Here is a 23,656-nt window from a genome sequence, read left to right on the forward strand (position 1 = left end):
GTGGATGGGGTCTTGGAGGAGATAAAAGTACTGGGGTTTTTATGGCTTCGAAACAGAGCCAAGGTGCATCAGTTGACTTGGGAGTTGTGGAGTATGTTTAGTTTGTCATGTATGGGGGTTTAAATTTACTGTATTTTTGCATGTCTTGTTTGTTTGTATTGGTGACTGTAATATAGTGCTAACCGTAGGTTAGCCATGAAGTTTTGTTGGCCGTTCAAAAAAAAAAAAAAACCAAGATAAAAACAGTGTAAAAGAAAAGTTAAAAGTGTTAATGATGTGTAATCATAATTTAAGAGAGACAAATGCATATCCAATAGTTGGAACAGTACTGTGGGAGAGCCGACCACTTGGTACAAACATAATGGTTCATCTAAAAGAGTTCAATGATTTAACAGGGGATCATCATTACCAAAAGCTACTTTCTAATCCACCTTTCCCCCACAAGAGCATCTTCTATACAAGCTGATTTTAAGTCCTCATATGTAATTATGTATGGCCAAATTCAGTGTCCAAAACACCAATTATCAAATTCTTAATTAAACAAAAAGCTTCATTTGATCTCAATATCAATTCAAGGCAACATGTTCTGGTCGGATATAAAAGTTGCGATGAATATAACATTCTTACATCCTATATCAAGTATTAGTACATAAACTAAAATTGCATGGGTTATTATTCATACTCCAAGCCGCCATTTCTTATGAACGTCGAGATTTTGTAGGGATCCATGAAACTGAAAGTTACATAAAAGAAACGAAAACATGCTTGAATTATGTAAAATAGCTCACAAGGTACATGAAACAAAATTTAGAACATGGTTATTATGTTTAGTAGCTTACAATGCCAATTATGAAATGGGATGAATCATCATAACCGAAGACTTACACAAACCATTTGCATACTTGCTTTTAGCCAGATCTCCCTCTCTTTTTGCCATCAGATCGAGTAGTGCCACACGACTCTGATTCTGCATCCATCGACTTGCTAAACGAGTTTGAAAGATCACCGTAAAGATCAACCACCCTTTTAACATTGTTGTTGAGCTCTCTAATCAGACCGACGTTTCTTGTTAGGTTAACGGGTAATTTAGATTCTTGATTCTGGTTGATCTCGGTAATCAGCAGCCTGTTTTGGTCCAAAATGTTTTGGACTTGTACAAAGCTCTTTTGAAATGTTTGTAGCACTTTCCCATCAACTCCTAACTGCGATCCGTTCCCGATTGACGCAAATATATCCCCTTCCATTGTATTTTCCTTGTGAAAATCAAATCCACCCGAGATTAATAAGGCTGTAAAAATCAAACAACATGAGTAGGAGAACACTCTTTTTAACTGCCACAAAAAAGTTTCTGTATGAATTATCTTTATGGGTCTTAGCAATAGTTCAATTTATTTTGAAATTAGATAACCTAATCTATCTATTTATGATTCGCTTGCTTTGTGGTAGGAGAGTATACTGAATTGTTAGTGTTAAATGGTTATATATCTAAATTCAGAATGATACTAAAATTACCGATATCCCGCCGCGATTAGGTTTAAATTCAGCAAAATATTGCATATAAGCAAAAGGTAAAAGCCGATTATGTGATCAGATGAATGTATACAATCCATATCAGCATTCTTAACTCTAATAACATACACAAGTGAGCTTATGACGATAACCTAGGGTTTTCAAAAATATACAACAGGTACGAGTTAACATAAGAAGATCTCCAATCAATTTGGTTTAGAGTGAAGAGTACCTTGAATTTTGCTTGTTTGAGAATCGGAGCATCACCAGTAGCTCTCAAATGCACAACAACTGTTATTCAAAGGCGAATTAACAACAAATATCATTGCAAACCCTAATCAATCGTGGTTTATGAACAGAATGAAACTAAAATCTGTTGTTGGAGTAACTGATTTTGATGATAGTGAAGTTACCTTTACGAGAAGCAATCGGATTGTCTGAACTTCATAGAAAAATGATAATGATCCCGGGTCAGGTTTTCGATTGAAAAGGTTTTCGATCCCTGATTCACAACTTATGGTCCGTAACTGAATCCAATAAAATCCATAGAAAAATGATAATGATCCCGGGTCAGGTCGGGTCGGGTCGGGGCTCGTTCTTAATAAGGCTTGAGGCCTAAATGTAAACAACTAACGAACTGGTCCTGTGTCCGGTTTTGGGCTCAGGCCCATTTGTGCATATTTAACCAAACATCAATGATCAAGCAATTATGAGTGAGAAGAAATACTACACTTTTTAAATGTAACAAAACAAGTGAGAAGAAATACTACAATTTTTCAATGTAACAAAAATAACAGTTTGCATGGTTTTACAAAATTTTAAATTTATGACCATGCTAATAAATGTGCACAAACAACATATTAAAACCAACTATTATTTCACAAGGGGGATATTTTAACAAAACAATATAAAGGAAAAAAAAAATTTAAACGGTTTTAATATGTAAAATATGAAAGAATTTAGAAAATGAAACGAGTAAACGTCTCCAATGGAACCGACAAAATGACTTTTCTTTGACCTGGTCAGGAATTATGATATGTGGGTGCGAACAAGGGGTTCAACCAAAATTTCAAGGGGTGTGTTTGAGATTTTAGCCTATAAAACACACTAATAAAATTATGTAAGGGGGGGGCGCCCCACCCACCCAACCCCTCACTTGGGTCTGCCCCTGTTTTGGGCAGTTGGTCTTCAAGAGATTATGGTAGAAACCGGTGGAAAAAAGACTCAAACCTAAAACCTCTTCTATGTCCATACCACTACACACCTATTAATTCTTAAAGGTTCTAGTCCATGTGACATGTGTACAATCCCTTCCAATAGTAGAATCTGCTACTTGAGTTATTCTCATAAAAGTTGAATAACGAAAACAATCATAGATGTATTATCATGACTGTAAATTCAATTGGACACCATTATTTTGAACTTCTGATTAGGCCTGGCAAATAAAATCCATTTGGGTTTTTTGGGTTATTTTGGGTCATTTTAAAAATGAGAATGGGTTAGGATGGGTTAAAAAAAAACTAAGGATGGGTCAGGATGGGTCATATGATATCTATTTAAAATAATTTGTGGGTTATGATGGGTATTACGCAGGGTACATAGATAACTCAAAAAGAGCATCACAGACAGATTTTTCATCCTATTCGAGTGTTCGTACATGTTGGCTTCACAAATAATAAAAATTTTAAAAATAATAAAAAATTTAAAAATAATAAAAATTTTCCAAAAAATCAGAAAAATAAAAAAAAATTCTAAAAAATAAAAAATAATAATAATAATCCAAAAAATTCTTAAAAATCCAAAAAATAATAAAAAAATAAAAAAATAAGAAAAAAATTCTAAAAAATCAAAAAATAATAAAAAATCCAAAAAATTCTAAAAAATCAAAAAAATAATAAAAAATAATAATAAAAATCCAAAAAATTCGAAAAAAATAAAAAAAATAAAAAAAATCCAAAAAATTCTAAAAAATCAAAAAAATAATAAAAAAATCACAAAAAATCAAAAAAATAATAAAAAATCCAAAAAATTCTAAAAATAAAAAATTAATAAAAAAAATCCAAAAAATTCTAAAAAATAAAAAAAATAATAAAATTCAAAAAAATACAAAAAATAAAAAAATTCTAAAAAAAATAAAAAAATAATAAAAATCCAAAAAATTCTAAAAAATCAAAAAAATGATTAAAAAAATTCTAAGAAATTTTTTTATTTTTTAGAGATTTTTTTTATTTTTTAATTTTTTTTTGATATTTTTGAATTTTTGGATATTTTTTAATTTTTTTTTTGATTTTTTATAATTTTTTATGATTTTAGGATTTTTTTTAGAATTTTTTGGATTTTTTTATTATTTTTTGGAATTTTTTTATTTTTTAGAATTTTTTGATTTTTTTAGAATTTTTTCGATTTTTTAGAATTTTTTAGAATTTTTTGGATTTTTTACATTTTTTTGGATTTTTTGGAATTTTTTGGATTTTTTTATTATTTTTTGATTTTTTGGAATATTTTTATTTTTTAGAATTTTTTGATTTTTTTTAGAATTTTTTCGATTTTTTAGAATTTTTTTGATTTTTTACAATTTTTTTTGATTTTTTATTATTTTTTTATTTTTTAAATTTTATTTTTATTTTTTAGAATTTTTTAAATTTTTTATTATTTTTTTTATTTTTTATGTCTTTTTGGATTTCTTTGAATTTTTTATCATGCCCAAATACATCTTGACAAAAAACCTATCTTGACCTAAACCCATTCTAACCCATTTCTTACTAAACCCATTCTAACCCAAACCCATTCTAACCCATGCCCATCCTAACCCATTACCCAAACCTACCCAACCCACCCATTTTGCCACTCCTACTTCTGACGAATGGGGACAGTGACAGAGACAAACCATGAATAGACAATGCTATGCAAAGCTTAAAAACCAAAATTGTCTGCATGATGAAAGAAAAGGTACAATAAGTGCATCAGATCTATTTTCCCTTCAATGATCAATCTTGATACTAACTTTCATATTTTAATATTTTTATTTATTTGTTGAGAATTTTTGCCATGGTTTTAAAAAACGGCTGAGGCGTGCGCCTCGAGGCGCGCCTCAAGGCGAAACGGCCAAAAAACGATTCTGAGGCGCGCCTCAGGGAGTTTATACTGTATGTGCGCCTCAGAGGGGCTGAGGCGCTAAAAAGGCTGCGCCTCAGGTGCGCCTCAGGGGTTTTTGATATTTGTTTTTTATGTTTTTGAGTTTTTGTGTCAATTTCAAGCAGTTTATGACTTTTTTATGTGTGTGTTTGATTATTTTGATGAATTTGATGATGAATTTAGTTACTATTACTGTTTTTATAAGATATATAATATTTATATTTATTTTTTAACTCCGCCTCGGGCTTACGCCTCGGTTTGCCTCGAGGCTTACGCCTCGTGAGGCGAAGGGAAAACGCCTCGAAACTCGTTTCCGTTTTTTTAAACCTTGATTTTTGCAAATGCAACATACTACTGAACCTAAACTTACACATAACTGTTGCATTTTAAAACAAGGAATTGATGATTATCTGGTCTTTGAAGTTTCTTTTTAGTTCCAACTTTTTTTCACAGCTTAGGCTAGACGGTATGGGGGGTTGTCCCCCTCTGTCCTCGGTTCGGCGCCGGTCCAACACCATCCCCCTCCCCCCCCCCGGCTTCGTCCTTGGCGTCCTCTTCTGGGCGTTGGGGACGCTCACAAGAAGACAAAAATTACTCCCCCCTCTCTCACACACCTAAACATACAATATATACATATATATTTTAGGTTCATCCCCCCATTTCCATACCTCCATCCTCTTTGCCTCATCCTCATGCCCATCCTACGTGGCGGACCATCCTCCAAGGGAGGACCATTACCATACCGTGTAGCCTTAGAAATAAAACCCACAAAAATTCGTCAATTCTCATCAACCCACAAAACCTCTGAATGTTAAGTGTTTTATTATTACTGATTACAAACCCAAAGGCACACACCAAGAATTTTGCCTTCGTCATTGGTCGTAAGAATGTTGGATTGATGAGTGCAATGTGGTAAATGGTAACATGAGAGTATTGTCGATTAGAGAGAGAGGCCTCCGGGGGGGGGTAAACTGGTAATCTGTCATATGTATTATTACTGAAACTATTATTGTTTAAAAAAATACGATAGCAAAGGTCATGTTAGATGTCAAATCGGTAAAAATTAGCAAGTGACAACTATATAAATTAAAACCTTCTAGCATGTCACATATAACAAGCAAACTAAACTAAGATAAAAACATTGTAAAAGAAAAGTTAAAAGTGTTAATGATGTGTAATCATAATTTAAGAGAGACAAATGCATATCCAATAGTTGGAACAGTACTGTGGGAGAGCCGACCACTTGGTACAAACATAATGGTTCATCTAAAAGAGTTCAATGATTTAACAGGGGATCATCATTACCAAAAGCTACTTTCTAATCCACCTTTCCCCCACAAGAGCATCTTCTATACAAACAAAATTATCAATATTACAGCTCAGGTGACTTACTTTTTTGCTGATTTTAAGTCCTCATATGTATGGCCAAATTCAGTGTCCAAAACACCAAGTATCAAATTCTTAATTAAACAAAAAGATTCATTTGATCTCAATATCAATTCAAGGCAACATGTTCTGGTCGGATATAAAAGTTGCGATGAATATAACATTCTTTCATCCTATATCAAGTATTAGTACATAAACTAAAATTGCATGGGTTATTATTCATACTCCAAGCCGCCATTTCTTATGAACGTCGAGATTTTGTAGGGATCCATGAAACTGAAAGTTACATAAAAGAAACGAAAACATGCTTGAATTATGTAAAATAGCTCACAAGGTACATGAAACAAAATTTAGAACATGGTTATTATGTTTAGTAGCTTACAATGCCAATTATGAAATGGGATGAATCATCATAACCGAAGAAGACTTACACAAACCATTTGCATACTTGCTTTTAGCCAGATCTCCCTCTCTTTTTGCCATCAGATCGAGTTGTGCCACACGACTCTGATTCTGCATCCATCGACTTGCTAAACGAGTTTGAAAGATCACCGTAAAGATCAACCACCCTTTTAACATTGTTGTTGAGCTCTCTAATCAGACCGACGTTTCTTGTTAGGTTAACGGGTAATTTAGATTCTTGATTCTGGTTGATCTCGGTAATCAGCAGCCTGTTTTGGTCCAAAATGTTTTGGACTTGTACAAAGCTCTTTTGAAATGTTTGTAGCACTTTCCCATCAACTCCTAACTGCGATCCGTTCCCGATCGACGCAAATATATCCCCTTCCATTGTATCTTCCTTGTGAAAATCAAATCCACCCGAGATTAATAAGGCTGTAAAAATCAAACAACATGAGTAGGAGAACACTTTTTTAACTGCCACAAAAAAGTTTCTGTATGAATTATCTTTATGGGTCCTAGCAATAGTTCAATTTATTTTGAAATTAGATAACCTAATCTATCTATTTATGATTCGCTTGCTTTGTGGATAAAATAAAACTGAATTGCCCCAAATTGGTAATATAACATAAAAATCATAATTTTGGTAATATAACAAGAAAATATTCAAAAAAACAAGAAACCGAACCAAAAAGAAAAAAATTCCCCAGTCTTTTTTTCCATATTATTAACGAATGAATTAAATCATCAAAACCAATTGGACTGGTGAAAACCCCAATTAAACGCAACAATGTCATGAACCGATGCCAAATTGCGAGAAAGATCGAACACCCAGAATACAAAATTACAGATAAACGCTAAATTCATGAAATTGGTGGAACAAAGACATAAAGAAGCATGAAAATTCATGGAAGAAATCAATTACCTGAAAAGTAAAAAACGTTATATGCAGAAACACGGAAAAAGGGTGAGATTAAGCAGAGATCCTGAAATCATTAGCAAGAAAGTGTGTATGTATAGAGAGAGAGTGTGTGAGATGAGATTTGACAGTGCACACGGTGGGTTTTGATTCTCTCTCCTCATTTAGTTCACCTGCGGGATTCTCCGATGTTTCTGATTGATTGCGTTTTCTTTTATGGACGAAAGCAGACGACGACTTTAGAATGTGGACCGGGTGGGTTTCTATTCTGGACCGGATCTAATCCGACCTAATCCCCAATTTTCTTGATCTTTACATAAAGTCATTATTGTTGTTGATCCAATGATTCACTCACCTTTTGGGGCTACATGATCACATCCAATCAACGTTGCACGTTTAGAGATCTATCAACATCTTTCCTAGTTTATATTATTCTTTTTGAGTTAAATGTCAAGTTGGTCTTTGTGGTTTGTGAAAATTGCAGATTTAGTTTTAGTGGTTTACTAATTACACACTTGATTATAATGGTTGTAAATTTTAAACTCGGGTGGTCCTTAACACTAAACTTTGTTAAATTTTGTAGTTAAGTCTTTATAAAATTACTAAATTGTCCCTGAATAATTAAAATATATAAAAAACAATCAAAATGATTAGCTGGTAGTTTTGTTTGGGAGCCAAGGAAGTCTGCCCTTGTGACACCTTGCTCGCGAACCTGAGCTCTTGTGCAGCTCTTGCCACCTCAAAGGACACCTGGAGACATCTTAGGACATGTCCTAACACCTAGATCAATCTTAAACTTCATCTCCAAGTATAAATAGGACCTTTGATCAACCTTTTACTTTGTTCACTTCTCATTTTCTCCTCTATCTGCTACTTATAGGTTCCTTATCAAAAAGGGAGCTTCCTCTGAGTTTAAACACTCTCTAGGATCACCATTAAGTGTTCCTATTCTGTTGATTTAGTTTTATAGGCTAATATTTAGCCGAAAGTCAAGCAAATTGACTTTTGCTTTGACTTTCGGTTAAGACCATTATTGTCCAGCCATTGTTCGTATTAAACATAGCTACGTGATCGTAATAAGGTAGCTGTTAATCCCTTAAAAGGGCACCTCCTGGAAATCACGTTAAATTGGTCAAAGGACAGGTCAAAGTCATGTTGAATAAAAAGTCAAAAGGCAGATTTTCGGAAAACTTATAAAATGAACTTGTAAACGTTTTAACACACTTTTTTGGCACTAAATCAGTTGATAACGAATATTAGAACATGTCTAAGCATGTTCAGCCCGTCATTTCCAGTTTATATGTCGGTTCGCAACCGAAAGTCAAGCAGTTTGACTTCTACTTTGAGTTTTTATTCTAACCCGAATTAGCAAACATAGCTACTGATTCTAAGTTGCATTATGATCATAATTATATGTAGGATAACCCTCTGTGGCTATACTACTTGGTCATAATCAGTTGTTGAGTTTTTACACGAGTTCACATATTATGCCATATTTTGACAAAAATGCCTTTTTGTGCATAACTTAATTTTAAACTATGATGAGCATATAAAATGCATAACCTGCTGATGTGGTAATATAATTAACATATTTTGGTGGATTGAACTTGTTTATGACTCATCCGATCACCCGATACCGCCTATGCGCACACGGTTAGCTTATGTAACTAGTTTACGAAAGTTAACCGAATCAGGTCAATTCTCTTCAATTTCCTTTAAATTCCATAATGTAAATATGTTTACCCATATTATACAAGTCTTAGTACTTGAATGGGTTTAAACTACATTCTATCCGGTCACCGCTTAATCTAGCGTACCGTACCGTTTTCTTTATATATAGTTAACCGGTCCAAAGTCTATGACTTGAATAGGACCCGTTAACATTCTAATTGGTTATTATACAATTCATTCTAAACTAGGGTGTCCAGTAGATTGCAACCGTGCTAAATTATTTGTTATATCGGCTGTGCTTATTATTATATCTTGACTATAAGATATTAAGCCTGGTTAATACTCTTAACCTATTTTCCCTATACGGGCTTGGGATACGGTAAATTATTACCGCTTGGTCGGGTATGGGATCATATGTCAGATTGTGACTAGAAAATCCTCATAACCCGTTTTAATTTAGACAAAATTGCAGAAAACAGCCTTTATGTCTGCCCCAAACTGCACTTTATACCTTTCACTATGAAATCGGTAAAAACCAACCTTTATGTTCATGTTTTGCTACAGGTTCAACCTTTAACACAAACGACGTTTATTTTTCTGGTTAAATTACCTCACATGCTTTGCATGTGAGGGCTTTTTGATCATTTTAGTTATATTTTTAATAATTTTTTGTTTTTTTAAATATTCACTCACAAACTGACAACACCCCTAGTCACATCTCTCACACACACCACACCTGTTACTAATACCCATGTATCTATTTTCTTCTTCCTAAAAACAACCCACACACTACACACTTAGAGAGAGAAATGGCTAGTTAGAGGGATGTAGAGAGAGTCGGAAGAATGAGAGAGAGAGATAGATGACCGGAGATGGTTACTGGTGACGAATAAAACGGTGATCGGTGGTGTTTTGATTGTTTGAAAAAACAGAGTCATCAACAGTGAATCAACAAGAACAATTCTACAATGATAAAAACATCATCATCACACCAATATTGAAATTAACCAAAAGGTAGCCCATTTCATATTTATTTTTTCGATCTCAATTTGGGTTTTAATTATTTTTTCGATGTACGGATGCAGAGAAGAAGATGATGAAATATTGATGTTGCAGGCAAGATGATGGAGATGGTGGGGCTACATTAATTATAATTTAATTTAGTAATAAAAAGACAAAAATGAAATGACAATAATACCCTCACATGCATGTGAGGAGGGTTTAACAAGGAAAACAAACATCGTTTGTGTTAAAGGTTGAACCGTAGCAAAACATTAACATAAAGTTTGGTTTTTGCCGATTTCATAGTGAAAGGTATAAAGTGCAGTTTGGGGTAAACATAAAGGTTGTTTTCTGCAATTTTGTCTTTAATTTATTTTGCTTGATAACTTAAACATTGGGGGTTAATGTGACCATGTCTTGGATATCCTTGGCTCATTTAATTGCAAATGACCACTACTTAAGCACGGGGTGTAGGCATACACCCGACATATGCTAATGCTATTATAAAATATTTTTCTACCCATATTGGGGATACCCTTTATTGGTTAAAGTGTCTTGTCGGTTGTAACACCTCGTGTTTTCCAAAATGTCAAAGTCAAAGTCAAATGTTGGCTGTTATTGGAATTAATCTATTTTAACTTTTGTATTATGTGGAGTAAGTGTTGTATGATCAAAATGAATCGAATGTTAATCGAATGCGAATTGTTAATCGACTTTGAATGGTAGGAAGTAACAATGCAATAAAGTTAATCAATCAATAATCAAGCTAATCGAATCAATCACCTAACTCGAACCTCGAATTATGCGAACTTTGGTGCTTTATACGTGTGTGTGTGCCTTACGTGTTACTTGTGCATGATTACTTTATGTTGTTATGTGTGGTGAATCAATCGAATCAAACCGAAACTCGAAAGGTAATCAAACTCAATCGAAAATCGGAATTGAATTATGATGTAAGGATGCTTATATGTTAGATATAGGGATTGGGATTAAAAGTAATTTGATTAGGAACGCTATCATACTCAAATCATCGTTCATCGAAATCGAAATATCAAAAATCGTCGCGAAACGCTCAAAGAGTTGTGCCAATCGAACAGGTCAACCTGATCGAACAGGCCAACCGATCGAACAGTCCTGTTCGATCGGCCAGCCCATTCGATCAGTGCAACCTGGCCGATCGGTTACACCTTTCCTCTTTTGGAAGCCTATAAATAGGGTTGTCATTGTCATCTTTACCACTTTTGGAAAGCTCTGACCGACCAGCTCCTATTCTTCATCTTTTCTCAGATTTCTCTTCGATTCGGTAAGTTTCCACTCTAAATCTTGTACGATCTTGTTCATTTAGTGATTCTACACCTTTCTATCTTTCAAAACTTGGATTCTAACCGTAAAATCACCAAGATCTAGGTGTTCTTGGGTGATGTCATCATGGTGTTCTTCAAGAACATCATGTTCTGGCATCATTCAACCATGATTAGCTTAGATCTAGTCGATTTCCACATAAACAAACTAAAACCTATCAAAGATCTTAACATTTCACGGTGGAAAAGATTGAAAGACGGATTTTCCAACTATCTTTCAACTCTTCCACACTCAACACACAAAAACTGGTAGAAACGAAGCTTGAACCAGCTCACAAATCATTCTAAATAGCACATGGTTCAAGGTCCGGATCCTAACCACGAGATTCACCGATTCCGGGCTAAACGTTAAACTGTCGTTCCGAACAGTTTACTGGCCGGACTTGGGTGATTCCTGCCCGGACCAGTAAAACAAGTAAGAACCTAAGTCCTATGGTTTAACTCGTTGTCAAAATACCTCTAAATCACACCAAGGTAGCCAAAACAGCCAAGTAATAGACGATAGGCCAACCAGGTCAGGAATGCTGGCCGAACGGTTAGGCTGTTCGAACGAACAGCCCAACCGAACGGACTGCCCAGCCGATCGGCCGGGCCAGCCGATCGGCTAATACATGGACCCACATCTACTCAATTTTATGAAGTATGGTATTGACGAGGTGATGTTCGATCGAACCTACCACTCGATTGGTAACATTACTCTTCGGATTATGAGATACTATGCTTCAACACTTAACCATTTTTCAGAGCATTAGAGTGCCACCCGATCGAGCATGCCACCCGATCGAGTGACACCTTGCCAAGGGACTATATTGAATGACTAACCGATCGGTTGGGCTAACCGATCGAACGGACCGTTCGATCGACCGACTTGAAAGGTAAGGATACTTCAATGTGTCCTGATAATGCTGCAAAAACTTCAAAAGTTCAAACCATCATACACAAACACATCCTTTCCTAAAGGAAGAAACAATCCACTCGAAAGGACCAGCCGATCGAGCCTACCGGCCGATCGAACTGGACTGTTCAAACGGACTTTCAAACCGAACGAACGGCCCGTCCGATTGAACCTGTTGTCCGATCGACCGGACCAATCGATCCAATATCACTTGTTTTGCATTTCCGCATTACTCATCGTTATGCTATCGAACTATTTAGGCTAACCTACTCTCAGCGCTCCCTTCAATCCATAACCAAATCACTGTGAGTACACTCGATCCCTTTCTGCTTTAGCACTTTTGGGTGTTACATACGTTACTTATCAAATCACATTCAAACACAAACTATTTGAACGCTAACCGACTTGCATGTGCTATTTGACTAAATGATTGCTGTTTATTATGTTTACACGTGGAGTGCTATCTACCTGCCTTAGCAACATAGTACTATAGTTTGGACTCAGCACCCGTTCACACGGGGGTTGTTAAGGACAATTACTTGCATGGATTACAGTGGTATTCATGTATTGCGAACTGTCTCGGACAGTCAATCCGCAGTCGTTGGTACCGATGGTCCCATGTCGATAATTAACATGCATCGTTTTCCTCTGTGTACATGCCTGGTTATGCGTAAACTATTCGAACTCTATATGCTATTACCAAACTTGTGTGCTCACCTTTACATTATATGTATTGACTTTATTTTAACGTATGTGACAGGTGTTTAAGGTGTTAGCTTGCTAGGAAAGCGAGGCAATAATAAAGCTTTAGAGCCCATCTAGCAGTTGTAGGTCGTAGCCTACCTAGGGGTCTCTAGAAGCAGATAAACAATTGCCATGGAGCCGTTGGAGTTGTCTGATCAAGCATCTATGGCATTAGCTGTCTGTAGATCTTGTCCAGATGAGTCTTAATAACTCTGGGCAGTGTTTTTAAACATTTGGTTTGTAATAAATTGAATCTGAGTTGTCAAAACAGTACTATTTGTTTAGTTGTATTCTATGATAACTTGTTTATTTATTTGGGATACGGTTTGGGACGTATCACTTAACTGCCTTTGTAATAATAGTTGTTGTGGAAACTTCTGGACAATCTGTTTCGCCCAGTGCCGTGCCCCGATGATTCCGCCATCGGTTGGGGTGTGACATCGGTTAATCATGTTATCGTTGTTTAGTACCGGGCCACATATGTATTGACAAGCATGTAAATTTGTATACAAGATATTTTATATATTTTCCTAAGTTATTTATGAAAATACATGTGCCTAGTGCCCTTAAAACAATTTTGAAATATTTTCAAAATGTGTCGGTTATTTGTATTTACCAGTGAAAACAGACGTATCTTCAAAAGACTAAGTGCAGGTTGCAAGGTTACAAAATAGGCTGGAAGTTGCCCGGTAAATGCTTAATAGGAACTTGCAACTCCTTGCATTGAAGCCTAGTAGTCTGTTTATGTATTCATTTTGTTATTTTCGGTCCACCGCGGATTTTTTTAATACTTTCGTTTGTATAATTATTTTGAACATTCGAACATTGTAATTTGTAATAGTATTTTAAATCCCAAGACTTCCGTTGTGCTATATGTGTATCTTGATATCAGTCTCGTCACATACCCCAAGTCCGGGCCCACCGGGAAATACAGGGTGTGACATACGTAAAAAGGCTCAGATCGTTTCTATCCCTTTCGATGTGGCGGCTCACCCAAAAAAGCATCGATTAAACATCATTAGCTAATGCTAAGTGAGCGCATACATTTGTAATTAACCCAATCACCAATACTCCAAAACACTTAAAAGTTAAAACACTCAAAACCATGTTTCATCATAGCATATGTTACACCGCCCTCCCCCCTCACTATAGGCGTAATTGGCCCAGGTTGGGCATATACCCAACACATGTATGATGGTCAGCATACAGTATACTATATTGCTCCCCACAACACTATTTCGACAACATCCCCAAAAGTGTTTCCTATAGTCTTTTTTCACCATCTGAGTTACGTTAATTGCCTTGAAGTGCTAGATTGATCATATGGAATAGGAGACGTAAACAATTTTCATTTTCAGAATAGGCATCGAACTTTAAGATGTCATTACATGTTAATAACATGTAAATAGAACCGCTCTTGTGATTTATTGGGGGTAGTCAAGAAAAATCAACCTACTTAACATGCTTTAGTGATCGCGATTCCCACATCATCGAGTCGAAACCGGACTCGTATAACCTTATTTTTATAAAAAAAACAAATAAAATATTAATTTTTACTCGGTTGCGGGCCGCGACGGGATCTACACCGGGTGTGTCGCAGGGCGCGACAGGCCCTTTCTTGCCGGACACTACTTGTGCCACGTGTTAGACCTACCTGCTGACTCAGCAACCCTAGCCGTAGCTAGGGTGCCCTTGCAGGGCGCGATAGGTTGGCCCAGGGCCGGTCGCGGGGCGCAAGAGAGTCCGATTTCATCTATATATTAAGCGGACATTCGACATTTCAATTCGTTCAAGTTTCTTTTCTCTCTCAGTCTCTATAATCCAAAAATAATAGCTAAAATACCCCCTAAATCACGAAGCTCTGCCCCGTTGCAAGTATTTTAACCCCCGATCACTAATTCGATACCCTGTCCGTTTGATTTGGAACCCAGAAACTGATGCCAAAGCGCTACCTGTTTAGGCCTATGCTTTGTAAACTAAGTTGGGGTTTTGTCCCGTGACGTATTGATAAGTTGAATTTGGGTTATTATACTAACGCGCATGCATTGTATATTTTTAATAGGAACTCAATAAAATTATAAAAAAATATCACCAGGAAGCCCGTAGAAAAACCTAAGTTTACAATGTGAGTCATTCTCCTTTTTATCACATTTTTGTGATACATTTATATTTAAAATGCTTTACAAAACCCTAAATGTTTATCAGTTATAATTACAGTGATTAAGTTTTTGTATTCTACAATTACTATCGGTATGTGGGGTTTTGTATACATTACTTGACACTCGTTAATATTGGACAAAGAGTTAGTCAATATTAGCATGACTACAAGCACGGGGGAAATGTTGCCCCAGTAGCAATACTGTTTGAGAAATTGGTAGATATAAACAAACATAAAAACTCTTGATGCTGTAAAGTATAACAATGTGTCTTTTTATAAAATGGAATGTACTCGTCAGTATTTCTTGCTGATAAAATGTTTTAAAACGTGTTTCAGGTAACTTTTGTGAAGCTACTAGAAGCCACCTATGGAGCACTGAAGACTTAAATAAAGTGGCTATGAATTACCTGAATAAAAGAAGAAGTTATATTTTCAGCAAACTAGGGTTTTTCCCTATAGAGATATTATAAATGAAATATGGGTTTTTACCTCATTTGTTTAATATAAAAAGTTGGTGTTTTGAAAACTTTGAAGTTATTTCCTAACTACGATCCTGATGTGTTAATTCCGCTGCCAAATTAATAAACAACGATACCACCAGCTCGTGTTCGCGACGCCAGCTCCCAGGGTGGGGTCGGGGGTTGCGAAGGGGGGGGGGGTAAATATGTATATGTATACATAAAACTGAAAATTACATATAAAACCCGATCCGGTTAATCCCGAGTAGTCGCTAGTCCCCACCTCACCAGCCGACTAGCGAGTTCTTCAACCTTGAGAAAGATATGAATTCCATATGTATGTGATAGCCACCGAGGGCAATTTGACGACGCATAATAGTTATATCAAAAACAAAAATGAGAGTATGATATTGTTTGGGAATTTTTAAATTAATAGACTGTAATAATTATTTTTAATAAATCACTAGGACAAAAAATGTTATTAATTCTTGAGTTAAATGTCATTTTAGTCTATGTGGTTTGAGCCATTTTGCCATTTTAGTTCAAAGGTTTTATATTTAACCGGTGGGTCCAAATATGTTTCACCGTTGCTATTTTTGTTCATTGGGTTAACTTCATCCATTATTTCTATTAACGAGAAGGAAAATTCGGACATTTTATATGCCCGAATTGCCCTTCTAATTCATAAAATTACATATAAAATGACCGAATTGCCCTGCTCGTTAACAGAAAAAATTGATGAAGTTAACCCAATGGACTAAAATGACAACAATGAAACCTTTTTGGACACACAGTCAAAAAATGAAACAATTGGACTAAACTGGCAAAATGGTAAAAACCACAAAGACTAAAATGACATTTAACTCTTAATTCTTTGATAAATCACACGCCTGTACCAACAAGATTTCATAAATTAAAAAAAGAGTAAATTGGCAAAATCGTTCCTGAGGTTTGGATATGTTTGTCATTTTTATACAAAACAACTTTTTGGTGGGGCCGTTCAAATCGCTTGCCGCTCATCACTCGCTCGACGCTCATCACTCGCTCGACGCTCGTTCGGAAATTGCTCGTTCGATTTGACGCTCGGTTGTAAATGAGCAGCTCCGCTCGGTTCGGTTCGGTTTGTAAATGAGCCAAGCATGAGCAAAGGTCCGCTCGGCTCGGTTCGGCTCAAATTATTATTTTTAGTTAGTATATATATATATATATACATATACATATACACATACACATACATATATAAACATGTATATACTCACATATATATACACATACATTACACATACATATATACTTAAATATAAATTAAACTTATAGTTTTATATATACCATTATATTAGATTTTGATCCACTATATACAAATTTACAACTATATCTAGACGTACTAACCCAACCACGCCAATAAAAAAATTAATATCAAATCTAAAAGTTAAACCCTAAACCGATAAATGAAAGGCTGCTCATCGCCTTAATGTTTCATGTCGCTACCCTAGGTCGATCGTCTCATGCTCTCAACGTAATTGTTTATGCAATATGATCATCGCCTCGTTGGCAACATTATTGTTATTCATCAGAAAAATATTATACTATGAAATGCGCATGTTTTTAAAGACATAAAAACTTGAGACCAAACATTGTTACTATTTCTCTCAGCAAATTTAAACGGGCGACGCGGTTGTCCAAATTGCTCGAGCTTCGTTCGACGCTCGCTCGGAATATTTACGGCTCTAAAAACGCTCGCTTGATTTGAGGCTCGGTTTTAAATGAGTCCCTCCGCTCGGTTCGGTTTGTAAACGAGCCAAGCACAAAAGCAAAGGTCCGCTCGGTTCGGCTCGGCTCGTGAAGAGCCCTACTTTTTGGTACCATTTAGTCCTTCACTTTTGGGATATTTTGTCATTTTCATCCAAACGTCGAACTTTTTTTGTCAAAATCGTCTTTGAGATTTGAGATTTTTTTTTTCCATTTTTTTTTCCAAATGTTTGATACAAAAAATAAAGCAAATTAGGTATTTGGATGAAAATGACAAAAATGTCCAAACCTCAAGGACTATATTGTACACAAAAGTTGTTTTAGATGAAAATCGCAAAAATGTCCAACCCTCGAAGACAATTTTGACAATTTACTCTAAAATAATAAAAAAAAAAAAAGAAAAAAAGAAAACGAGTACATTGACCAAGTCAAATTCATCAATAGTCTTCTTGATCATCTTTTCCTCCTCCTTGTAGTGCCATTTCCAATCCTGCTCCACTCAAACTCAGAGCTTGATAATAACCATTAATGGCGGAAGAGTTTGTGAAAATACTCATGAACAGAGTAACTTCAGTTCTGATACAACACGTTAAAGATGAGTTCAATCAAGTTGTAAACGTGGATTCTGACATGAATGAACTCGTCAAGACACTCAAATCCATCCAAGCCATACTCCATGATGCAGAAAAGAAACAGATTGAGAACGAAAACATCAAAGCCTGGCTCAAAGATCTTAAACTTACATCCTACGATATTGACGACGCGTTGACCAACTGGAACACAGCCGTTGACGAAGTCAACGGCAACACAACAAGGTCTAATCTACGCAATAAGATGTATTTAGCCTTTGTTTTCCCTTGCTTTTGCTCTAATCGAATGACCCCTCTTAGAAAAGTAGCTATCCAAATTAGAAACATAAATCAAACATTAGCTTCCATTGATACAAGAAAAAACACATTTCAGTTTGTTTCAGTTCCGTATAACCAAAATGATGCTCTTATTGAGCTTCAATCTGAAAATCTTGCCAGTTCCTACGCTGACCCATCAATGATTTACGGTCGGGATCGTGAAAGAGATGATCTTTTGAGCAAGTTAGCAACTGAGGATGGCCCACCAATCGTTTTTATTTGGGGAATGGGTGGCATTGGCAAAACAACACTTGCCCAGTTGATCTTCAACAGTGTTGAGGTACAAAAAGGTTTTGAAATCAAGATGTGGGTTCCTGTTGGAGCAGCTAATTCTGATGTAACAAGGGTTGCTAAAGCCATTGTGGAAAGATACGGCTCACCGGATAGTAGCGAATTTTGAACGGCGATTGACCGTATTGGTGGTTTGGTCAATCAAAAGAAGTTTATTTTGGTGTTAGACGATGTATGGGAAGTGGATGTCGTTAGCTGGAAGCCACTGCTTTTAGCCCTTAATGAAGGTGCACCTGGTAGCAAGATTTTAATCACAAGCCGAAATGAAGAAGTTGGAAGGAAGATCAATGGGATTATGGACACTTTTATGCACCCTTTAGGAGTCTTATCTGATGAAGACTCTTGGACCATTTTCAAAAGGTTCGCATTCGCAGGGAAAAGCGACGAGTTTTGTGAAAATTTAGAGGATGTTGGGAAGAAAGTGTCGGATAAATGCAGGGGTCTGCCTCTAGCTTCAGAGACTGTAGGGAGTTTTATGGTTTTAAAAGACACCAAAGAGGAATGGGAACATGTTTTGAACGACAAGATTTGGCAGCTGGAGCTAGAAGACCGTGTTTCTAACCCTTTGATGTTGAGCTACTACGACTTGTCACCAGCAGTGAAAAGATGTTTTTGTTATTGTGCTAATTTCCCGAAAGGTACAAAGATAGACGCTGTTAACTTGATTCAAATCTGGATGGCCCAAGGCTATCTTTACGATGGAACTGTTGATATGGAAATAACGGGTAGGAGGCACTTGAATAGTTTGGTTACACGGTCCCTCTTTCAAGACCCCGAAAGAGACAAAGATAGTAGAGCTGTTCTAAGTGTTAAAATGCATGACATGGTTCATGATGTTGCAAGTTATCTAATGGAAAACGAATGCTTAATGGTCACGGAGATGCCTAACAAAGTAAGAGAAAACCGTCATTTAACGGTCACACTCGAGGACGACACCACATTTCCCAGTCCTCCTAAGCAGTCAAAAAAATTGTACACGTTTTCGATTCAGTCGTTCCATGACTGCCCGCAGATTGTTGTTACTCAAGATTGTGTTACACTCCCACCCGAGTTTTTCAATAACTTCAAGTATCTAAAAACGTTGGATATGAGTCGTAATATGTTGTTGGTGATTCCAAATGATGTAGACAAGTTGAAAAACTTGTGTTACCTTAACTTATCACATAACCCGTTTTACGAGTTACCCGAAACACTTTGCAATTTGCCAAATCTGCAAACTTTGAAACTAATTGCGTGTTATCATCTAACAAAACTACCTCAAAGCATAGGTAAGCTTGAAAAGTTAAGACATCTAGAGATTGATGAAACTAGAAGTCTAGTTTCATTACCAAAAGCGGTTGCAAATTTAACCTCTCTCCGGACATTGAGTAGGTTTCTTATAGGCAACGATGATGAAGCGTGTAGTCTTGGTGATCTTAAAAATTTGAATCATCTTCGGGGTCGTCTTGAAATTGAGGGATTGAATCAGACAGATGTAAGTGAGGCTAAGGAAGCTGAACTTGAAAAGAAGGAACATGTTTCTGATCTGAATATAAATTGCCTATTCGCGTCGAGTGTGATCGATGGTCTCGGACTGAATCCAACTTTGGAAGTTTTACGAATAGATAAGTATGGCGGTCAAGGGTTTCCCAATTGGATGGCTGATCTAACCAAGTTAAAGAAGGTTCGGTTACACGAATGGGCTAATTGCATCAATTTGCCGCCTTTGGGTAAACTGCCGTTGCTCAAAGTACTTCATATTGAAGGCTTTAAGGCTATTACGCATGTGGGCTCTGAGTTTCTTGGAGTGTCATCATCGTTATCTTCTACAACTGCATTCCCAAAGTTGGAGAAACTCAAATTCTCACATATGGAAAGATGGGAAGAATGGAATATCGATATGATGAAAGATAGTAAGATCATGCCGTGCATTCGTTACCTGAATCTTTCACAATGTGACAAGTTACAGTCATTACCACAAAAGCTTTTAGGCTTACCGATCAAGAAACTGCGCATCCGTAAGTGTCCCTTCTTGAAGCAAAGGTACCAAAAGGAAACAGGAGTGAGCATGGATATGGTTTCACACATCTCAAATGTCCGGATTCAGTAAATTCTCGGTCTTGTTTAGAAGTCGTTTGTGATTGCTGATTAAAACTGCTTGTTTGTTTATTGTGTTTTGAAACACTTTTACATGTTTGTATTTCAAATGAGATTTTTTTTTTAATTATCATGTGCTAAAAGTTATCTTTTATGTTACAAATGAGTCTCTATTTATAGGTTATCCAGTAACCGAATCATATAGTTCGACCAAAGTGACAGAAATACTAACTAGAGGCATAAATGAAATAGAAACATTGATCATGACAGATGTTAAGGGAATGCTCCAACTTTAAACACGCATATCTTCATCTTAATTATAAGCAAAATCGAATGTGTTTCAGGTACTAGGAAAGAAACCTAGGATAGCAATTTTAAGTTCTTCAACAGAAAACTTGACATCAACCATTGAACAGGGTGACACGCGTAATTGTTCAAGAAATGAAGAATATGCTGGAACCAACGTTTCCTCCATTGATACACGGATGTCCTTTAGAAGTTGAAAATCTGGCACTCTTAATTTTTCCAGATTGATTTGGAGCTTCTTGAACTCTGTATTAAAACCTTTTAATCTCTTTTGCAATGATGTATTATCCTCAATAATGCTCAAGACTTTTCCCAAAGTCAATCTCAAATACTTGGCTTTCGCTTGATCAAACTTTGAGGACACCTTCTCAAAGCAGTCGTCTCCTATCATTTCCTTGACTTCTAGCCTTCCGTCGATCTTCTTGACAACGTAAAACAAGTTGTTCATCAGATAAAAGTTAGTATCAGAATCATATTTATATCCTTTTGCTTCATCCTCCAATTTGTACACCAAGCACATTATGATCCACATCACATGAAACGGCAACTTGCTTTGCAGTTGTGGTTCCACAACCGTGAAGTTCATTTCAACACTCGGTGTCAGTGGTGGCTTAGATAGAGACAATTCCATTAGCGTTTGCTTGTTTTGACCGAGTTTGTACACGTAGTCCATAACATATCTGCACAAACTATGAATCTTATCAACAGGAGCATGTTGAGACAGATCAGCAGAAAACAGATCCTTCTCGAATTTCTCAACGATCATACAAGCAACACCAGCAAGTTTAGGAACCATCTGACCCGCTTTTGTTCTAAATGATTCAGATGATTGTGCATTAAACATCTTATTCATCTCCGGTAGAAGATCCGTAAATGTCTTGTATAGCTCTAAAATCCTAAAAAGCCTATCAGATGCTATCCTAACACAGCTTAAACTCGTGGCAATTTCGAGCAACTCAATCGCGCAACCACTGGACATCTCGATAAAACAGTCATCATCCATATCATCACCGAATATTATTTCGCACAAATGTTTCTCATACGGTAAGATTTTCCTAAAACAGATCTTAGCCGATTTCATCCAAACTTTAATCACCAACTCCAGCGTGTGCCACTCCATCGTGCGAGCATCATTGCTGCTCAATTTCTGAACATCAAGCTTCTGATAACTGTCATCAATGCAACGTTTCCTATTGCTAACGTACGCCTTCTTACAATCTTCCATATATCCTGCAGCATTCATCCTTTTAAGGATACTTTGAATATCATTAATAACTGTTACACTGAATGTGCTACGATATTCATAATCATCTATGTAACTGTTGGAACCGGTATCTGACATTGTACTGGAGTAAGTGGTGGAATCTGGATTGTGAGTTGACTTGTTGTTGTTGATGTTGAGTAGGTTGTGCATCTCGTTGACAAGCACAGGCATGGCGATCTGAATCGCGGATTTCGCCGTATTGTGGTCGTGTGCAGATCCGGAAGCGATCGAGTGTTGAATAATGTCAACGGCTTGCAAATACTGATCGATTTCGCTGCGTTTGCCGGTGAAGATGTAAGAGTTATTGGCGGAGGTGGAAGTACTCCGTTGTGAAACGAGTTCGATTGCTGAATCAAGCGCCATTGTGGTTCAGATTTAACGTAGATTCTGTTTTGATGTGTGAGAATTTTAAGAACAAAAAGTCAAGAACTCCAAGAGATGATATTCAGGAACTGAGGAAGAGAGAAGAAATATATGGTGGTTTCTTCAGCGTATGTGGTTGCGTTACGAGTTGCGACTTTAGCCCTTCTATTCGAGTAAATTACAAAAATCGTCCTTTATGTAAGTCAGTTATTTCAAAATTGTGTCCTTTCAGGGGCGAAGGATTTAAGGGGCGGGGAGGGGCGCCCGACCCCCCGAACTTTTCGGTCAGTAGTGTTATATATGTACGTTTTGTATAGGATTTTGTAGGTATATACGTTTTCGACCCCCCGGTTTTATAAAAAAAAATTAGGTGTATACGTTTTCGACCCCCGGTTTTAATTTTTTTATTTATATAGCCCAAATAAAATATTTACTTAGCCCAGGGGCGAAGGATTTAAGGGGCGGGGAGGGGCGCCCGACCCCCCGAACTTTTCGGCCAGTAGTGTTATATATGTACGTTTCGTATAGGATTTTGTAGGTATATACGTTTTCGACCCCCCGGTTTAATAAAAAAAAATTAGGTGTATACGTTTTCGACCCCCGGTTTTAATTTTTTTATTTATATAGTCCAAATAAAATATTTACTTAGCCCAAATCATTATATTTGGTAGAATACTAGAATGTATATTATATAACCCAAATCAAATGATTATATAGCTCAACTTAAAATGCCACCTTATAAAAAAAAACCCAAATTCGTTTACTTTGGGACATCGACTAGAAGAACAGAAGCCACAAGCCAGAACTGCAGAAGGGGGGAAAACGCAGGTTCTAGAACTGTTCGACTTCAGCTTAACAAAAGCCAAAACGCTGCTCGTTGTTATGGTCTTGTACTCTTGTTCGACTTCTTCAATCTTCAAAAGGTTAAAGGTGTGTGTTTTTTATCTTTAGGTTTAATTTAGGGCTGCAATTTATGTGATTTAGGTTGAAATTAGGGGTGGAATTGATTCGGATTTTTGCCCTAAACTTGTTGAATCTTTCAGTAACTATGTCTAATTTTAT

General features: G+C 36.4%; 4 protein-coding genes across 7 annotated transcripts; 1 reads left to right on the forward strand and 3 right to left on the reverse strand.

The window, feature by feature from the left end:
• Nucleotides 1-650: 650 nt before the first annotated feature.
• On the reverse strand, nt 651-2,083 carry LOC110880277 (protein ELF4-LIKE 4-like). 4 transcript variants are annotated; one of them, XR_004868307.1, is made up of 4 exons: nt 1,923-2,083; nt 1,742-1,800; nt 840-1,288; nt 651-733 (listed from the first exon to the last, which is right to left on the reverse strand). XR_004868307.1 is itself a non-coding variant. In XM_035978058.1 (4 exons), exon 3 carries the CDS (start codon nt 1,242-1,244, stop codon nt 909-911), a length of 336 nt encoding a protein of 111 aa, XP_035833951.1. In that variant the 5' UTR covers nt 1,245-1,288; nt 1,742-1,800; nt 1,923-2,083; the 3' UTR covers nt 651-733; nt 886-908. The 4 variants fall into 4 exon arrangements, 3 of the variants coding, with proteins under 3 accessions (XP_035833951.1, XP_021984550.1, XP_035833950.1); XM_035978058.1 differs by having other exon boundaries at nt 886-1,288; XM_022128858.2 differs by lacking the exon at nt 651-733 and having other exon boundaries at nt 741-1,253.
• Nucleotides 2,084-6,223: 4,140 nt separating this feature from the next.
• Nucleotides 6,224-6,848, reverse strand: LOC110880279 (protein ELF4-LIKE 4). The gene is made up of 2 exons (XM_022128860.2): nt 6,462-6,848; nt 6,224-6,306 (listed from the first exon to the last, which is right to left on the reverse strand). The coding sequence occupies exon 1, from the start codon at nt 6,818-6,820 to the stop codon at nt 6,485-6,487; it is 336 nt and encodes a 111-aa protein (XP_021984552.1). The 5' UTR covers nt 6,821-6,848; the 3' UTR covers nt 6,224-6,306; nt 6,462-6,484.
• A 12,032-nt stretch (nt 6,849-18,880) lies between these two features.
• Nucleotides 18,881-20,674, forward strand: LOC110880280 (putative disease resistance protein RGA4). Its single transcript, XM_022128861.2, has one exon. The coding sequence runs from the start codon at nt 18,881-18,883 to the stop codon at nt 20,672-20,674; it is 1,794 nt and encodes a 597-aa protein (XP_021984553.1).
• Nucleotides 20,675-21,001: 327 nt separating this feature from the next.
• LOC110880281 (exocyst complex component EXO70B1) lies at nt 21,002-22,594 on the reverse strand. The gene has a single exon (XM_022128862.2). It carries the CDS (start codon nt 22,592-22,594, stop codon nt 21,002-21,004), a length of 1,593 nt encoding a protein of 530 aa, XP_021984554.1.
• Between the last annotated feature and the right edge of the window lie 1,062 nt (nt 22,595-23,656).

Source organism: Helianthus annuus, chromosome 9 (assembly GCF_002127325.2).
Source record: "Helianthus annuus cultivar XRQ/B chromosome 9, HanXRQr2.0-SUNRISE, whole genome shotgun sequence".
NCBI lineage: Eukaryota > Viridiplantae > Streptophyta > Magnoliopsida > Asterales > Asteraceae > Helianthus > Helianthus annuus.